We start from the raw sequence: 22478 nt of genomic DNA on the forward strand, positions 1-22478 counted from the left end.
CTTCTTAAACAGCATATGAGTAGTGCATTGACATCTGTTTCACCTCAAAACACGTGCAAATTATAAACTTTTGTGACAGTGCCACTCTAGCATCACTCATGCTGGCCCCAGGCCATTGGGCTATCCTTATTGTCGAGCCCTGATTAATATAAACAAGTTAAACCATCGGTTGACACATGGTACATGAAAAACACAGATGCGCTAGACTGCACCGTATGACAAAAAGTGCTAACATTGCACAGCTTTAGCGATTTGGTTAAGCATGTTTGCTTAGTTTACATTGATGAGCCAGTTTTTTTGTCCAAAAATCCATCTAAAGAGACCCGCAAAAGGGTAGGGTGCGGGCAACACATTCTCATCTATTACCAGATGGCTAATTCATATAATTTTACACCAATGACTATTCTGGTGACTTCATTATTGCTTTTTTAATGGTATGTTATTCTAAGATTTACATTGTAATTAGCCAACTCGTAAAATACTTATTATGAATTTCTGTAGCATCAGGTCGGGATGGCTAATGGCTGATTTAATATAGATTTAAAGCAATACAAATTTAAAGACAGTAAAAAAGCCATTCACAAAATTTTTATACAAAGTATTATGGAACTGACAAGCATAACTGCCCAAGACAAGATTATCTGCCAATTGTTATAATCTCAAGATGACCAAATATCAGCCAATTCATCTGCCTGGATCACATACTAATCACATTTCTTGATAGATTAGGTTTACGACATGAGCCAAATAGTTCTCCACAAAAGAAGACATGCACGGCATGCAACACTGCTTAAAGGGATAGTTTAGCAAAAATGAAAATTACCAGATGATTTACTCACCCTCAAGCTATCCGTGATACATACCTTACAACAACAAGGTTTGAGTTTATTTATTGTACTGGCTCTTCCCAGCTCTACCAACCAGAAAAAAAACTAGGCGCTACGATGGCACATTTAATTCTTTAAGGGCTCCACACAATACATTTTCATTTTTTTTACGGCAACCTATATTATTGCCTGTATAATGCCTATACACATTCGACTTTCACTATTAAATCGCCTAACAATCTTAATAAGCTTGATAATCATGAATTAACTCTGTTATCTCTTACCTAAGGCAAATTATTTCCGTTCGCAAATGAAAAACGACGCAGTGAAATTTAGCAAAATATGTGGCGTTTCCTTGATGTTTCAGCCTGCAAGGTTTTAAACATAAGTTCCTTATATGCAAATTACACGAGTAACACAATTGTGAAAACTTCAAACGAAACAAAGGTAAAAAAATTACGATTTTTAAAAATATATATTAATATAGAATTTTTGAGAATCAATAAAGTATTGTCAAACAAAATATCAAGATACTCCTATGTAGGGATGTAACGATTCAATCGCAGTCCCCATTAAAAATGCCTGTCTGAAATCGATTCTGAATCGCAAGGCTGCGATTCTTTGTTTCATGCACAACTTGTGCGTGTACTACGACATTTGGTCAATAGAAAGTCCTTATCAATCTAAAATCATGATGAGTCGGAGTTGTTTATAAAATCATTCAAAATATTCTTTATTATCATGAAAATACCTGAAACAATTTGAAGAACAGCGATATAAACATAACAGAGTTTGCAATGCTACTTCTTCTGTGGCACAAAGGGAGTTTCTGCATGAGAGCGCCCCCTGGTGTTCGGATGTGCAACGATTTCACCGTAATTCATTCAAATTCTTTCATTGAGAAAACGCGCATTTGCACGGTTAATCGTTACACCCCTACTCCTATGTATTGGTATTTTCTTACAGTTCTCAAATACATTATCATCCTTCATTTTATTCACTTTCCAAGCACGGAGTGACGCAATCATTTATATTTATTTTGTTGCTTTTGGCAAATACAAAAGTGCTTAAATGTGCAATGCGACAGAGAAAATACCTTTTTCACAGTTGGGTCTCTAGAGATGGAGATTAAAAATGTGTCTTATAAGGTGATAATGGAGTTTATTTTCAGTCTCACACTTTTCATACTCTTATATTAGAAACACAATTTTACTGCTGCTGTCTATCTTTTCAACGTTGTCCACCTCCCTTGTTCTGTCATGCAGATTGTACAAAACACAGTTTACACTGAGCTGATGCAATAGATTGAGTCTGAACAATAAATAAATACATTTATTTGATTTGATAGACTATGTGGATAAATGTATTAACTTTACTTGCAAACGTTGCAAATTTTGCATGAATTTCTTGTGCCGCAGAACTCAGGGAAATGACTTAAACTGTCGGCCATACCTGCAACCGAACATTTAGGCCTCAATTTATTAAAATTATTAATTCAAGTTTGTTGTTTTTTTGCTAGGGTAATGTCAGTTTATGTAACACAGTTGATAGAGCATTGTGTTAGCAGGGCAACAAACAAGGGTTTGATTTCCAACCAACAGGCATACTGATAAAAAATATATACAAGTCAGTTTGGATAGCATCTGCCAAATGCATAAATAATATTATGCCTCACAAGTGCTGCCATAAATTTCTGTTTCAAAATTGTCAATTTCCAATGACAACAATACTTAGTATTCATAGGGTCAACAATCGATAACACGGTTACATCATATCCCTCACTGTGTAATATAACTCCAGTGTGTCTCAATACACTGACACCATGTGACAACTCTAATGCAACACTTTGTCCCAGTGCCCAGTGTTATTAGATTTCAGCCATCGCACACACACTTGGCATTACATTACAGCCTTCAAGCCCATCTGATGGACCTCACAAGCAGATACATTTTCATGTTGTGTTTTTGTAGGCAAAATCTGCTACAAATCAATATCTGAAACTTCTCGACAACTTGAACATTTAGGGGCGGTTTCCTGGACAGGGATTAGAGTAGTCCTAGACTAAAATAAATGTAAGAGCTGTCCAAACTGAAAACAACTTGCACTGCCATTTCTTAAAATACATCAGTGCCCTTTGTTTTTCCTCAAAATGCACACAAGGAAAGTTATATTTCATTATTAAACTAGGGCCTAGTCCTGTCTTAAGCTAAACCCTGTCCAGGAAATCACCCCATAGTAGAATATATGTGATGAAATACGTAATGTGTTACACTAGCAGCACACTGCAAAAATAAAACAAATTTTTATATTTTCTGAAGAAATATAAAAAAGCTTGCCCTGTGCAAAATCACCACCAAGATGCTAGGATGCTCTGAATGGTTGTTAGATTTGTTGCTAGGTGTTTACTTACTGGACAATAAGGTAAGAAAGTAAGTCAAAACAACAAATACACAATACGCACTTGCGGTGACGCGATAAGCGTCTGGTGCGAACTTTACTTCCGGTTTCTGTTTGTTTAATGGTCTGACTAGTTGCTGAAACTGAACTCTTAAACAAATACCTCGTCGAAAATAACAAACGTTTTGGGTTCCTATGTAATCTACGTGTTGTTTATTTTGCTTGTTATATAAATAAACTACTTTAAAAGGACTTTGTTGTTATTTATTCAAAGCTGAGTTTACCGGAAGTTACGTGATGACCACGAAAGCCGCGTGTTTATGTTGTTACTGCTGAAACCGTCTATAGGAGTTTGACACCCGGCAGAAAAGAACAAAAAATATAACACAAAGTCACAGAATTTGCTCAAACTCATAAGACAAATGACTGTTGTTACAAGTTATTGACATAGGTTTAAAGGGATAGTTCACCCCAAAATTAAATTCTCTCAACATTTACTTACTGTCATGTTGTTTCAGGAAGATATTTTAGGAATGTTTGTAACCTAACTGATCATGAGCCCAATTCACTTCCATAGTATTCATTCTTCCTACTATGGAAGTGAAGGTGCTCATGATCAGTTTGGTTACAAACATTTCTCAAAATATCTTCTTTTGTGTTTATCAGAACAAAGAAATGTATACAGGTTTGTAACAACAACATGAGAGTGAGAAAATGAGGACAGAATTTTAATTTTTGGAAGAACTATACCTTTAATAGTCAGGTTCAAAGGTTTACAACTGTTCTTTAACTCAACCAAACACTCCTCCCATGTGTGGAGCAGTCAGGCCCGCCCTTAAACACCACTGGTCAAGACATAAGTTGACATGCGGATCCGTCAAAGACTCGGACCGTTTAAACTCTTCAGGAACGTACAAACAGCTTATTTACAGTTGCCTCGGCACATTAAACTAAGATATGAGAAAACACCCTACCGCTAAAAAAAGATTACACACATCACCCTTAATTCCCACAGCACCAGCAGACACTCAAGCTTCACTCTATTGCTTTCATTAACGGTTCCACGCAAACATTTAAGCAAGCCAGGAACCGAGGTGAGCAAACACCTATAATTGGAGAGACATCTCCAAAAGGGAAGAGGACGAGAGAGCATAGGACACATTATTTTAATTATGTCTCACCACAGAGGCCTAGAGCCCAAATGGACTTATCAACGTATCCATCCAAGAGAAAGAGACACACATAGCCACACATACGCATAAACAAGTGCATTTATCAAACAAAGAATCTCTTAGACGACCCATGATGAACAGTTTTTGTTCCTTTGGAGCCCAATAAAATCATGACATGCACACTAATTTAGGGACACAGTCGTCTAATGAGGATTAACAACCCCGTTTAGTATTCCCAAAACATCTATTGAATCCCTGTCATGCGTACACATTGAAACTGAAGCAGTTTAAGGGAATTCATCTGTGCTTTTACTTTCTGAACTTCTTTATTCTCTGAACTTGTCTGTTATCATTTTAACTCATGGTTTGAATCAACCTTTAAGTCAAAATGAAACAGCATTCCTTTCCATTTACTTCTGCTCTTCGTTTTGTATTGCTGTTAAGTTCCTGTGCTTCACATCAAGCATTTTAATGTCTGTCATTGACATCTTGCAAACATCATGACAAATAAACTTGGATTGTTGAAAAAAATCGAGCCAAAACTGAATCCCAAGATCATTCTCAAAAAACACGTCTCATTTAACCAAGTCACAATAGCACCCCATCATATTTTTTTATTAGCCACTTATTTATAAAAATGAGGCAATGTGAATATTTTAACAAAATTCTTCCCATTTCTAACACATATAATAAATAATAATAAAAAGATTCATCACATTTTTAGGTTGCAGGTGAGTAGGTGATAAATACATTTTTATTGGGGGGTGAACAATTCCTTAAAAGATTCACCTTTGCCACATTTGCAAAACGCCTGCATATGTTTGTGTTGTAAAGTTTCGAACGTGAATTATTGAAATATTGAACTCACCCCTGATCTTTCATGACATCATTGGAATGCGAGTGGTAAGCACATTAAAGCCCCTCGAAAAAACCCCATACCACACCAAATAAAAAGACAGATCCATGCTTTAACTCACACACCTTTTTATAATATGCCCACTGTATGCTAAGGTTGCCAGATGACCAAGTCTAAAAATGTTTTGCAAATTACATACATTTCAAAGCAAGAGGTTTAAAAACTTAATAGAGAAGACAAGGGTAAACTTTCTCTCCTGTGTGTTTGTAAGTGATCAGCAGACACATGGTCGGAAGTTTAAACACATTAGTGCTGCTACATTAAGCCAGTCAGTGCGATTTCATCCCTGTTGGTCAAAACACTTTGGTCAAAACACACCAGCTGTGCTCAAGGCGGCTAGGCTACCACACGCAACTATTAGGTTATGATCCACAATGCGCCACACCCCGACTACTAAAGCGAAAAAAATTTTTTCCTGTCAAACACTGCTATAATAACAAAAATGTACTGGAAATTTAAGCTGAAAGCAAACCCGAAAACACCATTATGGATTTAATAGCAGTATGCACCAGCAGTATATTGATTACACTGCTTACATTGATAAACCTCAGTAATGCTAACTATATACATTTTTTTTTAAACTTTTTTCAATAGAATATTTTTTATATACAGCTTTTTACCATAATGCATTATTTTAAAGAAAGAAAGAAAATATATATTTTTTAATATATAGGAAAATATAAAATACATATAGTATGGAATAGACAATAGGGCTGAACGACACATCGAATTTTCATTGTCATCGCGATATGAACTCACGCGATGAAAACATCGCAACAGACAGCCTTGACGCGATGAATGAAGGGAAAATGGTAAGCGCATGTAATGAACGTTTGACCCGTCAGGTTTAGTCCTGAAGACATGCCCTGCATCCCAAACCGCATACTTCCATACTATATAGTAGGCGAAAAGCACTACTTCTCGTACTCCTTGCATACTATATAGTATGGAAGTAGGCAGTTTGGGACGCACGGATGGTTTGCGCTTTCATAGGGGAACCCCCAAGTCAGCTACGCTCAGATTGATTTGTGATGTGTTAGTTGGGACGCTGTGCCTGTTAGCAAAAATGATGGCGAGGAAGGAGAGAAGAGTGAGGAAAATGTGTTGTCAGACGAAGACCTTGTAGTGAAAAGGAACAGCACTTCAGCTGGAATTATTTTGGATTTAGGAGAGATGACGCCGCAAACACGGGTACTGTGGAAGCGGTGATTCACATATTGCGTGCTCAAGTTCATTATTTCAAATGTATGTGCGCTCTGGAAGCGCCGTGGTCATGACTCGCACGCGGTGCGACGCGCTCGTTATTTCCAGGTATTTCAAAAACATTTTAACTTTTCAGAATGACACAAGCGCAGCGTGCAGGTCATGTGACAATAACCTACGTGTCTAGCGTTTTCCACGCATTTTTAGGCGCGACACGTGAATGGCCCCTAAAACATGAAAAAATATCAAATATTTTTCGCAACTCACATCGTCATCGCAACATTAAACAATGTCATCACGCATCGCAACTTTTCCTCACATCGTGCAGCCCTAATTGACAACATGTATCTTTAATCATAAAAATTTTGTGTATTTATCCTACACTGGTAGAAAGAATGGACATATTGTGTACCCCAGTTGTCACAGGGCCAGTACCCTTTTAAAAGTACAGCTTTAAACCTAAAGAGTTCATACATCAAAGGTACATATTGGTGCCACATGTATACATATCTGTGCCTAATGGCACATACTAGGACCTTTTTTAAAGAGGACATTTCACAAGTAGGGGTGTGCCGGTTTCAGAATTGGTGATGACGGTTATGACGTGAGTCAAATGTGACGGTTCATAACATAACCGTCTGTGGGGGGCGTTTTGCTCGTTTAAATGTTTGTGGATTGACGCGAAAGTGTCATTTTACCATAAAATCATGAATGTGATGCCAAGTGTGTTTTTAACAGTAATGACTTTAGGCAATTTAACAGAAAGCAATGAAATATTTAAAAACACACTGTTGACAGAAGACTGCGCTGTCACTCTCTGCTCAGAATAAATGAATCCTCTCTCATCTATTTTGATAATCTTCAGAGAAACAGATTTAATTGTGTCTATATCTGTCATTACATGGACCAGAATGTGGGTTAAAAAGCGTCTTGAAGAGGTTTTGCTCATAAATGCATGTAAAGTAAAGTAATATGAACTTGAGATTTTTATACTGTTACTAAACTGCACAGTATGCGCAGCAAACGCAGCCGACAATGGCCACGCGCGGCAAACGCTCTCCACATACAGTAGGCTACGCGCTGTTCAGTGCTCACACTTGCGAAGTAAACCGGCGTTTGAATAAACAAGACACTGATTAGCTACTTACTCTACGTTTATTTAAAATTAACAGCAAGACAAGCAGTGAATGTGCTTTCAGGAGAGTTAGTAGATTAGCATGGGAGAATTTGAACTTGAAAAGCGGAGTGTACTGACGTCTTTCCGCGGTTAAAACAACATTCCTTCTTATGGTCAGTCATGTTTATTTGATGCTATAAATTAACTAGAAGGAAGAGATGATTTGAAAGGTGAGACTTTGTTTAATATGTTTAATCTCAAAAGTAACCGAAAAGTAACCTGGTCTGTCCTGTATGTCAGCACGTTGTCAGTGTCTGCTCCGCTCTGTATTTTTCACTGCGTGAGAACATGGTGGGGCGTATAACACAGACTGTTAACAATTGTTTTAAATAGTATTTAAAAATTCTGTATGATACATTTTTTTTTTAAATATTTTAATAACACGGTTTTGCCGGTTATAGAGTTCTAATGACGGTGTTCAACTATAACCGTCGGTCTCACGGTTATATAATGACCGTCACAGCCCTATTCACAAGACTTTAAGATGTCAAATAAATCTTTGGTGTCCCCAGAGTACGTATGGGAAGTTCTAGCTCAAAATATCATATAGATAATTTATTATAGAATGTTAAAATTGCCACTTTGTAGGTGTGAGCAAATGTGTGTCATTTTTGGGTGTGTACTCTAAAATGCAAATGAGCTGATCTCTGCACTACATGGCAGTGCCGTGGTTGGTTGGATAATGCAGATTAAGGGGTGGTATTACCCCCTTCTGACATCACAAGGGGAACTTATTTTTGCAAATGCTTGCAGAGAATGGTTTATCAAAACTAAGTTACTGGGTTGTTCTTTTTCACAATTTCTGGGTTAACAAAACCACTGGGAACCCAATTATACCACAATATGTTTATTCAGTTTCAGCAATACATTACCCACCCTGTTCTCTAAACATCAATACTGAAATTGATTATTGATAAAGCAGCTAATATCCCAGCACAAATGTGTTGTACAAGTGATTTATTACTGGCAAGAAAACGTAAAACAACTCACAATCCTTTTCTAATGTATTACATCTAAAACATTACTGGCCTCTTGATTAATTAAATTGCTTATCAAATTATAGATTTTTCCTGTAAAACAACATGTGAATGTTCTGGATGCAAAGCCACTGTAAGTGTCAAAGCAACCCAGTACGATCCACACAGGCCACAATATAACCCGGTGCCTGATACGGCTCTATTTCACGCCTGCACTCTTGGACACATCGACAGTCACCAAACACTCCATGCGCTGGTTATTTCAGCAAGCTGATTCATATTTAATGGTCTGACTGTGTGTTGGTTTCTGTCTTTGACCAAGCACTATTGGTGAAACTGAGACTGTGCATGTGTCTCTATGCGTGTCTGTGTGTTGCCTGGAAACGAGTCGCCGTTTTCATGATACCATTTAGGTAACCACTCATAAACAGTGGGTGGGTACTGAGGTCAACATGACTGCAGACCGTGCAGCTTGCACACAAAATAACAGTTGAACACATTGCAGAGCGAGAAATGCAACAGGTAGCGTTCACATGTTCCACACAAACCACCATGTTGTAATCACAGGAGTTATGACACTAAATGATGCTTTATACGTATGTTTGACATCATTCGATCTTGTCAATTATTTTACAAGAGTATATGGCCCAGTGTGGGAAAACCCTGCTAAAGGTAGTTTTCCTGACCTACTGTTTTCTACATAAAAGTTATTAAACTTCCACTACACAAAAAACTATGACCAAAAAAACCCCACTCCTAATAAATCTCTGATTCACAGAAATGCCTTTATAGACTAACATTTAAAAGGAGTAAACTGTTACTACTTTTCATTACAATAAACTGCATCTGTATAAATCAGAGATAAAGTAAGACAGTTATTGGTACCAACTAGGGGTGAGTGATAAAATGGTTGGTATGATAAACCGGTAGAAATTAGTCAACCGGTAGAGATTTTGGACTATCGTCTATATCGATAATGTTAAGCGTCATGTTGCTGTGCTCTTTCACAAAAATAAAAAATGTTTGTACGCCTATTTAAGCACCGCAGTTTTAAAATAAGTGATTTTAAGCCATTGAAACACAAACAACAGTGCTAAATGCGCACACTGTTTTTGTGTGAGAGGAGCCTTATGTGGCCTTAAATACACATGTGTGTCAAAAAGTATCCCCATAAACATGACGATTTAGGTCTTAAGAGAAAGTAAACAGATGAAAAAGCAGACGCACAGTACATTGGGTTCGGAGTGACTTTGGTCTAAAAGGGGAAGTTACCTAATTTTACTCCTGTCTGTCATTCATGTTAATCAAACAGCATTAAAAGAAATCTCTCAGTGCTCTTGACTAAATCACCTTTCTACCTTTTTATGTTTTTGTAAGAATTATGAAAATTCTATGGCATTAAAGACTTTAATAACATAAAAACCTATTAAAAGCATTGAAAAATCAAAATATTTAGTGAAATGTGATCTCCAGCAACTCCATTAAATTTTTTTTAAGTATTCTAGCTTAAGAAACAAATTGTGTTGTGCTACATTTCAGTCATTCAAATTCCTTTTGGCCTTAAAGTGATAGCCTAGTTTACCTAAAATTTTGACATCATTTACTCCACCTATCCGATGTTGTTCAAACCTGTATGGATTATTTTTTTTCTTTTGTTAAGCATAAAAGAAAAAAATTTGATAAATGATGGTTAGCACACAGTTGATGGGATCCCAAATTCCCTTAAGCGTTGAAAAACATCCACAGGCTGAGAATCAGGAACACCATATAGACTTGCACGTCCACACATATGCATGGCATTTTTGAAACTAAAATGAGGCTCAGCAAAGTGCGTCGACAATACTATGGAAATGATTGGAGCTCATGATTGTTTTTTTTTTTTCAAACATTCCTCAAAATATCTACCTTTTTTAATGTTCATCAGAACAAAGAAATGTATAAAGGTTTGTAACAATATGAGAGTGTGTAAATGATTACAGATTTTTCATTTTTTGGTGAACTATCCCTTTAAGTAGTTTCACTGTAGTTTGGCAATAGCATGTATTGCACTTTCTTTTAAAGAATACTTCACATTTCATGAATTGATGCATAGCTTTGCAAGCTTTTCAACTGTAACGTTTTCAAGTAATAACTACATCCCCTTCTAAAAACTAGGGCATTTTCTGCATGCAAATTTTAAGCTTTTTTAACCTTATTAAAGTTGAAATGAAAAATGCCCTGTTGAGAAAAACAGCACTTTCAAATGCATTATTTCACAATGAGACCAGCATGAAGCAACAAGTCGCCTTTCTCAAACTCCTCCTCCTGAAAACCATCACCACCACCACATCATTAGCTCATTTACCACAGGCCCTTCAAAAAGCCCATTTGTGCATTTATATACCTTTTGTTTTCGTTTCCAGTAGGTCAATTCGGGTGTTGGTTTGTTTTGTGTTACGAAACCATTTTCTGATTACAAATACACTGTAAAAACTGATTTATGGGGGTGGTCAATATGTCCCTCTGTTCGTTTAATTCATAAAACCCAAACAAACGTAAATGTGACCATCTCGACACGCGGCTACAAAATAAAAACCAACAATAATATCGTGTACATCCACGAGGTCGAAAATCATCAAACTCGGTATCAACCCGTGATCGATTATATATTTTCGTAACGGTATATCGAAAGATGGGCATTAAAACACCACCATAAAACTGTTTAGCCAAACTTTGAATCAAAGTTTTAACTGTAACCGTAACAAATTTGTGTGTGTTTTACAAAGCCTACACCCGATGCTGTTACAACAATGAAATAACCGCCGTTCTCAGGCCTCCCATATATGTTTAACTGTTTCTCACCGAGCAGCAGGAGTTTGACCTCTCTGGCCGCTTTCTCCCCGTCATCTCTCAGGTTTCTGTCGATCATTTTACTCCTCTCCACCGCCGCCTTATCCTCCGTGCTTAACGTACAGCCCATCCTCACGACGATCCGATAGAAGTCAAACACAAAACACGATATTCAACATGCACCAGCTCCTTCTCCGGAAAACCACACGCCCTTCTTTTAAAAAACGCCGAGCACAAAAACGGCCGTTTAAAAACGAAAACACAGAAGATGCTGTCTGGATCTCGACCTATTTTATCGACTTATCCCTTTTGGCTTTCGTTTTTTTCACCCGAGAGCCCTCAAAAGATGAATAAAGAACCGTAAAAACGTAACGATCCACTCGCCCAGCGCTTCTGTGTTCGCGTGATCGCGCTGCTTCCTGTTCGCCCGCGTGGGTGCGCGTTATCGTGCACGCGACGCGTACCCCGGCCGCGGGGACGAGCTTTTTGCCTCAGCAGCAGAAACAGAGAACTTGAATGATGCAGGGCGGAGGCGATACGTGGTGATTAAACACAGTGACAAACAAACAAACGGGCTGTTTATAGAGATGGAAATTAGCTACGTTTTTATGACGGGTTTACTTTTAGGCTACTTTTCACTAAAGGATAAAGTGTACCTGGGACAAACCCAACCCATTGGGTTGTATTTTAACCTATGCGTGGTTCTTTAGGCCCAAAATGGCAGGTAATTTTAACCACTGTTGGGTCAAATTGTTCCACTTAGAAAGCAGATTCTGACTGCAAAACAGTGGTTATGAATTCTCCCAGGCTTTATGTTTTGTGTCCCTTTATTTAAAAAATGAAGGATTCTTCCATGGTTGGGTAAAATGTGGAGAAACCCATCCATTGGTTTAAATTTAAAACCTTCAAAACATCCATAAGTTAAAACAACAGAGAATTTTGTAATGAAACAATCCATAGGTAGCCTATATTTAAACTCAACTGTTTGGTTTGTCCATATTTTACCCATAAGTTAAAACAAAACAGCATTTTACATTCCAATCCATTTTGTTGCATTGTGTGAAGTGTCCGAGACCCCCTTAGGGGGCGCCAGAGTTCACAGTATTCAATATGCTTTGCGCTCAAATAAAGATGCGTAAAACACTACTAATTTTTATAAAAACATATTTTTACATCACCATATGCTTACCTTGTCAAGATAAGGTAGTTAAAAATTATCTTATGCAAAATAATCATTTCAATTTTGCTAGCTCCATCTCAAATAAAGTACATTGTCAAAAGAATAAAATGTACAAAAGCTGTCCCTGTGATAGCTAATAATATGTAGCATTAATGTACAGATATGTATACATTTGAGGTACAAATATGTACTTTTGAGATATTAATATGCACCCTTTAGTGCACTGTCAGGTTTATTCTGTCATTTTAATCAATCGACCTGATTTTGCCAAGTGAGAGATGTCCTCAGGGCAACATATTGTGCTGACCCAAGAACAACATTTTTGAAAATAAATCCTAAACCCACCCCAAATCCCAACCCTAACCATAACTGAACCCTAAAGGGAAATGAAGTGAAAAACAATGGTAACAGGTAAAAACAGCTAATCCTGGTTCTAAGCTTGTAAACATACTGTAAATGTATTACTAAAATCTGATTGATTGATTGATTGATTGATTGATTGATTGAAATGTTGTCCGAGGGTCAACATAATGTTACCCAGAGGACCTCAAACACTTGACAAAACCAGGAAAGCCCATTTTAATCACATTCATCTCTTAAGTTAAACGTTATGACGTTTTTTTAAAAAAAGCTGTAATCAATATATTACAATAAAGATCAAATTATTTAATTGTGCATGGTCTTTGGGACAAAACTACAATTTTTTTTGCCATGTAGCCTACTGTTAATATGTCTTAAATTAAGATTGAAAGTAATGGTTCAACCAAAAAATTATAACTGGACTTTAAAAAAATCCCATTTTGACTACCACAGATGGCTGTGCCACACCTTCCAATGCGTTCCAAGGTCATGTAGTGTTTAACCACCCCTCACTGCGACGTACCGCTGAAGATTCTGCATAGTTTGCACAAAGGGCTTCATTCATTAACACACTGCTAGAGGATCAGCCTTTTAATATGCAAGCAGTGTTGTGAAGATTAGACAAATCAACTAAGCAGTGACCCTAGACCTTAAAATTGCTTCGTTACGCTTCTAATTATAAAACATAACTGAGAAAACATACTGTATGTTTGGACTGAACATTTGCATAGGATTTCACACATTTTAACCACACATTTACATGCCACATGAAGTCATTAGGGCTTGTATGCAAAGCAGTGACGCTATTTTTCAATACAGTGAAACTGACTCTGGTGGTTGATCACATTTTCATAAACCACAGTTTGATACTGTACAATGCATCCAGACTTGCAAATACAAGAGGCAAAGAATAAATGAACTATATATAACAACATCGAAGATGTAGAAATAGCAAAGGTGATTAACATGCTGGTCTTTTGCTTTGAAGCCAAACTGTATGCAACAGTAACTTGCACAGAAATGCAATGAACTGACTGTTTGTATAGATTGTTAGCACGTATTTTAGGTAACAGTACAATGAGTCAGAAGTAAGCACTGACGTGTTTAAGGTCATGCTGTTTTGTTTGTTTGTTTTTAGCATTTTAGCCATAATATGGCTCAAGAAAAATATCCCAGCACGTGCTGTGCACAGACTGTTACTCCAGCATCAACTGATTAAATAAAGTAACTGAACACTACCATCTAGTGTACTGTAAATGTAAACCTACTGAGCGTCTTTTTTTATTTAGTAGTAAAAAGTGTAGCGGAGGATTTTCTCGAATTTTAGAAAAGACCCGCCTTCTCCACTTTTAAAAAAAATGCAATTGCACAACACTCCTGATTGACAACTAGGAGGACCAATAGTCTTGATGATCCACCTGGAAAAAGAAAATCCTCCGCAATACCTTAAACAAACAACTGTCAATGAATAATGAACATAACCAACAATGCAAATAATTACTTGCATATAATCTAAAGGCACCTCTGATTTTGGACAAATGGGCTTAAAAATAATGGTTTTGTTGTTCATTTCCATTATAATGGTTTTGTTATTCAACGTGCACTGGGGCACACAACACTGGGGTTTTAATGTTTTTGTATATAATATTTAGTTGTTCTGTTGTTGTCAAGTTGTGTTGTTACACTTGTGGTTCCTATGTACTATTCATGAAGAGTTCATGAAGGCTACTATGTATGTTGTAACACAGTGGTTCTCAAACTTTTTTGGCGTGTACAGTGACCCCCACTTGTGCCCTTATGCCCCCCCCCAAAGAAAATTTATGACATACAACACTGTAAAACATAAAATTTGAATTAACCAAAACTTATTAAAATACAAAATCTAGTGGTGTTGATTAGTAGCCTTGTTTTTTTTTAGGTTCAATTACACAGAATTCATGATAAATTAATGCATTTTATAAAAAGTCATAAAACTGGGGGCCCCCTGGTACCACGGCCCACAGTTTGAGGAACCACTGTTGTAAACATAGACCGTAAAAAAAATGGACGTAGTGTCCGTGACGTCACCCATTGGTTTGCAAAGATCGTTGTTTTGAAGCTTAAAGTAGGCGTTGCCTGCCGTCGCCATCTTGGCCGCGCGTCACCGCGAATCACTCGCGGAAAACCGAAAATGGGTAAAGAGGCAGGACATGGGTGAAGCTGAGGTAAAACCACGCCCGCCTTTCGCGAGTCTAGTGACAGCAGTGGCTGTTCAACCGTCACTCAAGCGGCCACGCCCTTAATTATGCAGAAGTTTAAGGCTTACTATAATTTAAACCAATGGGTTACTAACAAATTCACCCCCCTCACAGTTGTCATGAAGGGCAAAATTAGCTATTTAGACCAAAAACACTTTTTGTACCAGGCTGTAAACATATTATTTACTACTGTAAAGTTGGGCATTTGTAACATGGGAGTCTATGGGAATTGACTCCCTTTTGGAGCCAGCCTCAAGCGGCCAGTCGATGAATTGCAGTTTAAGTCACTTCCGTATGGGCTTCATTAGAGAGATCGGATTCATCGGTAGGTTGCCCCTCGGTTGTAACACATTTCATGTGTTTAGGCAAGCACTAATAAAAAATGAGTTGATAAATAAAAAGTGAAAAAATAAAAAAGAATAACGTAAGAGAATAAATTAAACCTAAAAACTAAACATTTAATTTTAATGAACACATTCTTTATTGATTCAATGTAAGTGGTAAAGATCCATTGCAACAATTCATTACATTAATTGTTATTGTGGTTATTTATTTATTTAATTGTCTCATAATCCGCCTGGAAACAAAGCCGAACTATGATTGGTTGCTTTACATGTCAGTCAGACTCTTGGCCAATAAAATCTCTTATGCAGTCAGTCTGACTACGTGAGACCATAGATATGTATATAAAGGCTAGATGGCTCAAGGCGGAGTCAGCTGTGTCGTCACTTGGCGGCCATCTTAGGTCAGTGCTGCCATAGTGCTGCTCCCTGCTGCTGTGGACGGAAGGTGAGTGACATACGCCAACTAAAATGCTCGTAACTTGCTGAATTCTTGACGGATTTACAGACGGTTTGGTTTTTTACAAACGTTATTAACGTGGCTATAATTCTGGATGCTTTAACATGTTTCATGAATTTTTTATTTATTTTTAGTATACGTATTCAGTGTCATAGGTACATCTTTGACGTTTATAACAAACCAATCCGTTTGAAAATCGGTAAAAAATTAAGCAAGTTATGGTCATTTAAAAGTACCTGCATCATTAAAACTCAATGCTACGAGTGAGCGAGCGCCCTGTCCTAAGATGGCCGCCAAAATGCGGACGTTCCACTCAATTGGCCATCAGCGCGGACGAGCCATCTAGCCTTTATATACATATCTATGCGTGAGACCATAGACATCATATAGGTAGACGCCCTATCGACCGCTACTGCCTACTGACGCGGTCGAGCCGTGGGACCGCCATCTTAGATCGGTCACCCGCTCCACTCAGTGTAATCTGTATGACAGGTGGAATGAGCTATCAGCGCATTTAATTAATCATATCTCACTGAATACCGAACTGATTTTCACGCGGATTTTTTTGCTGCAAATGCCTTTCATGGAGCTATGATACAGGACACACGGTTCGTCGTATTTTAACCCCTTATGTGGCGCAAATCCCGTTTGAGTGGTGGGTGACAATGTGATTTACGTCTTTAAATGAAAATTTCTCTGGGATTTTTTGGGCTAGAAGCCTAATCTCGGTCTTGTTTTAAAGAAGACAATTTAGGGGTTTTCACAGATGTGTTAGAAGGTGAAAATATTAAATATAAATATTTTTATAGCAGTTTACCTTTATTTTAAAACATAATGCAATAACATATTAATTTTATATATAAAAGTATAAAAATGTAAATGTTTCACACAATAATGTAAACATGAAGCAATATGTCTCAAGTAGTTGTAATACAAATTTCAAGTTAAAATCATAAAAATGAGGTTTGTGTCACACTTTTAATGGTTTTACCAACAACTGCCACTAGATTTTGCTGCATATTCTTGTATATTCACAAACTAATAAATTACTGTCACCGCATTATTATTAATGCAAAAAGGGTTTGAAATGTTAAAACTACATTCTGAGAGCTTTCCGATGATATATAGCTTGTCATGATTTCTTAGGTTTAGAGTAGAGGTTTAGTGTTATAATTTTGGCAAATTTGGCCTACATGTGGGCCCGTAACCTTTTAGAAACTGACTCTCACTATGTCATAATTTTCCTCAAATGGTAATGAAATATGAAAATTATACTATTTGAACTTTCCAACAATAGTTTGTCCAGATTTAGGTTTAGAAAAGGGTATTAGTGTTACAAACACTAATGTGGACAGCGCCACTAATATTCATAGTAGGAATGAATATTCACTTAACAGTAATATAATATTCTGATATTAGATATAAAGTGAGCAGACGTCCAAAATCTAAATATGTGATGTAGGATATGGTAAAGCACCTCTGATGGTAAGGCACATCATCTTATAATCCACAAGTAACTACTTTAGCACTTTAAAAGTGTGGAAATTGTTTGCGGTTGTCATATGGTTTGATATTTTGTTGTCTATCTAATATCTTATTTAAATTTTTTAGACCAATGTAAGGTTTGTGTCAAAGCTGCCCTAAGTACCTTTAGGGAAGACATGCAACTAGGTGACTTGCAATTTCGGGCCCTATGAAAGAATATAACATTGGGCCATCTACCACACCCACGTTACTACTAATAAAAATAATCTTTGGGGGCCCAAATAGTTCAGATGCCAAATTATAGTTATTTACTTTTATAACTATTATATTATATTAACCCTTTTATGTCCTTAATAAAAAAGTTTTACAGGGGACATCTGACTTTTTCCATGTTTTAGTGCTATAATTGGTTCCCCAGTGCTTCCATCAACCTAGAAATGTGTGAAAGATCAACCCAGTAAATTTGTTTTGGTAAACCATGCTCTGCAAGCATGTGAAAAATAGGTCATTGAAATTTGGCTCCCTTTGTGATGCCAGAAGGGGATAATACCGCCCGATAATCTGCACTATCCAGCCACCACACTGCCATTTTGTGCAGAGATCAACTCATTTTCATTTTAAAGGACACATCCAAAAAAGCACATTTTTGCTTACATACTCTGGGGACACAAAAGATTTATTTGACATCTTAAAAAAGTCTTGTGAAATGTCCCCTTTAATGGTTGAATATTACACATGATTAATTTCTGAGAGGAGTTGAAATGCAGATTTAAATGTGGGTATAAAAATGCAAATCCAGTTTGACATTCATCTCTCAAAAATGGTAAAATGTCCAAAAAAGGAAAAGTCCACATTAAAATAAACGTCACAATGCAGGATGATCTTTGATAGACAGATTCTCTGTTAAACTACATATTTATTGTGTGTCATGCATTCACTCAATGAAAGTGTTAATGACAGACATCAATAACTCAATAACTCTCCACAGGTACGCTCTCCACATCCTCCGATTCGGACTCCGTCTCCACAGTTACCCGCACAGATGTGGCATTCTGATGAAGATCAGCATCGTAACATCATCATCAACACTCAAATATTATGAATACATCATAAACCAGAACAGTCCCGTAACACAAATGAAAACCCGTTTCCTATCCCATTAAAGATCAACACTGAGTTTTTAGCATTGATGTACAACCTTTTAAGGCCCTGATGTAAGGTAAGAGAAGGAAACGGTCTTTACCTGAAACTGGTCCTACATTAATGCATTTTGCCAGCGGAAGCTTTAAGCAACTTACAGTGCAACTTCACGGACCAATACATTTCATCAATTCATGTGTTCATTGCAGGGTTTCTGCAGGTTTCACCAAATCAAATTTAAGACTTTTAAAGATCATTATGAATTCAATTTAAAGGGTAAATTTCCTATGATTTTTTTAAGATATCAAATAAATTTTTGGTGTCCCCAGAGTTTTCATGTGAAGTTTTAGCTCAAAATATCCAACATATAATTTACTGTGACATGTAAAAATTGTCACTTCGTAGGTGTTGAGCAAAAATGTGCCGTTTTTGGGGGTGTCCTCTAAAATGCAAATGAGCTGATCTCTGCACTAAATGGCAGTGCTGTGGTTGGATAGTGCAGATTAAGGAGCAGTATTATCCCCTTCTGACATCACAAGGGGAGCCAAATTTCAATGAGCTATTTTTTCCACATGCTTGGAGAGCATGGTTTACCAAAAATAAGTTACTGGGTTGATCTTTTACATATTTTCTAGGTTGATAGAAGCACTGGGAACCCAATTATAGCACCTAACATGAAAAAAGTCTGATTTTCATGATAGGTCCCCTTTAAGACCTATAAAACGCGTTTTTCACCTTGAGACTTCAGGACGAAGTTTTAAGAAATCCTCAATGATGAAATATATGAATTGAAAATATCCTTTTATTTAACTGAAATCACAAGATTTTTAAATGTTTTAACCAATTTATAGAGTTTTCACTAACTATTATTTTGATAATTGAGGATGATCAAGTAATCTGATTTTTTTGGTAATAAAAATAGACCTAAGGAAGCAAAAGCTTTTAAAATGACAATCTTGTCTTGATGAGACAATAATAATTGGTGCAAATAAAGTATCAAAACCCAACAAACACATGGTTTTATTAAACAACAATGCTAAAATACAGTGATGAAAATAAGTATTTGAACACCCTGCTATTTTGCAGTTCTCCCACTTAGAAATCATGGAGGGGTCTGAAATTGTCATCGTAGGTGCATCATGTCCACTGTGAGAGACATAATCTACAAAAAAATCCAGAAATCAAAATGTATGATTTTTTAACTGTTTATTTGTATGATACAGCTGCAAATAAGCATTTGAAGACCTGAGAAAATTAATGTTAATATTTGGTACAGTAGCCTTTGTTTGCAATTACAGAGGTCAACGTTTCCTGTAGTTTTTAATTTTTTTGGCCCACTCCTCTACACAGATCTTCTCTAGATCAGTCAGGTTTCTGGCCTGTCACTGAGAAACACGGAGTTTGAGTTCCCTCCAAAGATTCTCTATTGGGTTTAGGTCTGGAGACTGGCTATGCCATGCCAGAAACTTGATATCCTTCTTACAGAGCCATTCCTTGGTTATTCTGGCTGCGTGCTTCTGGTCATTGTCATGTTGGATGACCCAGCCTCGACCCATCTTCAATGCTCGCGCTATTTAATGTGCACTCCGGTTTACCTCTGAATTGTCCTAGACGTGACTTGATGCGGCGCTGAGCTGCGCGTCCGGTGTGTGACCCCCTTAAGACAGTTTCTAAAATAACTGAACATGTGTTCGACATATGCATCTCGGACGGCTTGGGGCTGAGTAAAACATGGATTTAATATCATTTTTGGCCAAACTATCTCTTTAAAAAGTGACACAAACCACATTTTTTTGTGATTTTAATTTTACATTTTTATCAAACTACTTAAGACTTATTGCTTCATGTTTACATAATTTATTTTGTGAAACATTAACATTTTTATCATTTTTTTTATAAAATGATTGTGCATTGCATTATTTTTTTTATATTAAAATATATTTAAACTGCTATAAAATGTCTTCTGTTTAGTATTTTCACCTCCAGCAGCGATACTTCAGTGACAAAACTAAAGTTGTCTCATTTAAAACAAGACCCAAGATTAGGCTTCTATCTAGACCAAAAAAATGACAGAGTTATAATTATTTTTAATTAAGAGGTTAAATCTGCAGTTTTTTGAGCGTATCTGCGTGCGTGGAATATGGAAAGGCTTGCTTTTTATCCACACCGTGCCCTTATGACGTCTGATGTCATAACGGTCTGACAACGGTCGGAACGGTTTGCGCAGCCCCTTTGATTCTTTACGGTCAAATACAAGCAACATGAGAAGTGGTGAGGTGGTTCTTCTCAGTAGAAAGTAAAGGTACGCTTGAAACCCTTAAATATAACTGGTTTAGTTACTTACATCGTGTGTTGCACTTTCACCACCGCTAACAATCCGAAACATGATCGCGCAGACGTGTACTCGCTCTGTAGTTTGTAGCTCGCGCTCCGGCTACTGTAAACAACTCCACCTTCTTTGATTTGATTGGCTATTGCATCATTTTGACATTTTTGACAAGCACTGACTGCTGATCAGGCACGTGCACACATAGACATCAAAGGGGGCTTGAGCACCTGCCCTTTTTATTCCTGGAGAGAAAGTGCCCTTTTTTCTGGGGTGCTTTAAAAAAAAATAATAATAATATGATCTTTATTCATATAACAACTGATGTCTGTCTGTTTCTTGTGTTTTTTACTTGTTGCTTATTTAATTTAACATTTTATTCAGAAATCATTTAAATGAGATTTAAACTCTTATATAAAGAAAAATAGCGCTATTTGTGGCACACAAACGGTTAACAGTTGAGTCCCGCCTCCAAAATTCAAATCGCTAATATGATTGGCTTTACCTTTCCTTAGTCCCGCCTCTCTAACTTACTTCGCTTTATGATTGGTTTGTCTACACTCGTGCTGCATCATTCGCGCTTCAAGCGCCAAAGCTCAGCCCGAAGAACAGACGCGATCATGTGCATGATTATGCAGGCAGGCTACCGGTAAGTGTGTGAGGAAGAAAGCATTCTTATATTAACAGTTTTATGCACAAAATATGGGACACGTTGTTACACATAACGATTCAGGGACATTGTTTTCCATGGCAATCCCATATTAACCTGAAGAGTTGCAAACTTGTATCCGTATAGTGTATGTAGTTTAAACAGACTGCTCATAAAATAAGAAAGCACAAACAATAAAATAATTGCTAACTGCAGTAGTAAGCTTTTTTGTTTGCGTTTTTTGTAATGGCTGTTAAATAAGTATAATGTCTTAAATAGTGGAGTGCTGGAGTAGATTGGGAAGAAATCTGATGGTTGAGTATTTTACTTGCCCAGTCTGAATTTTCACTGACATCACAAAAAAGTAAAATATAAAATACAAATAAAATTGGCCTAATCTATATTTGTTGTTTCTGACATGTGTAACCCTCATAAATATGAAACCTAAGATTAAAGGTGCCATAGGATGTGTTGTCATAATATGTTAAATTGTTCTTTGACAATTACATAGAATGTTTCTTTATTAAGTGCAAAAATTATCCAGAAACGTTTTTACATGTCTATTTACAACCCTAGAATTTGTCATTTGAATGAAATGGTCTATTTTTGCCCTATTGGAAAGGGTCATGATGAATAATAATGTTGAGCTCTGCTCTGAGGCTCATGCCAGAAGCTCACATTAGTAAACAGACCTTATATTTTGAGCCCTTATAAGACAAAAATACATTTTGAGTGACAACTAACAACTAATCAGCTAAACGCTAGCATATGATATAGCATTTATTGGCATGTAGTAGGGGTG

The 22478-nt window shown here is 36.9% G+C and overlaps 1 protein-coding gene across 1 annotated transcript in view; it reads right to left on the minus strand.

Moving 5' to 3' along the window:
* The window catches only part of gnai1 (guanine nucleotide binding protein (G protein), alpha inhibiting activity polypeptide 1), a 29618-nt gene extending 17666 nt beyond the window's left edge, over positions 1–11952 (minus strand). Inside the window, exon 1 of the mRNA XM_065268714.2 lies at positions 11511–11952. Coding sequence (XP_065124786.1) covers positions 11511–11628 — 118 coding nt within the window. The 5' untranslated portion in view covers positions 11629–11952. The remainder of the gene's footprint in view (positions 1–11510) is intronic.
* Between the last annotated feature and the right edge of the window lie 10526 nt (positions 11953–22478).

The sequence above is a fragment of the Paramisgurnus dabryanus genome, chromosome 1, assembly GCF_030506205.2.
Source record: "Paramisgurnus dabryanus chromosome 1, PD_genome_1.1, whole genome shotgun sequence".
In the NCBI taxonomy this organism is placed as follows: domain Eukaryota; kingdom Metazoa; phylum Chordata; class Actinopteri; order Cypriniformes; family Cobitidae; genus Paramisgurnus; species Paramisgurnus dabryanus.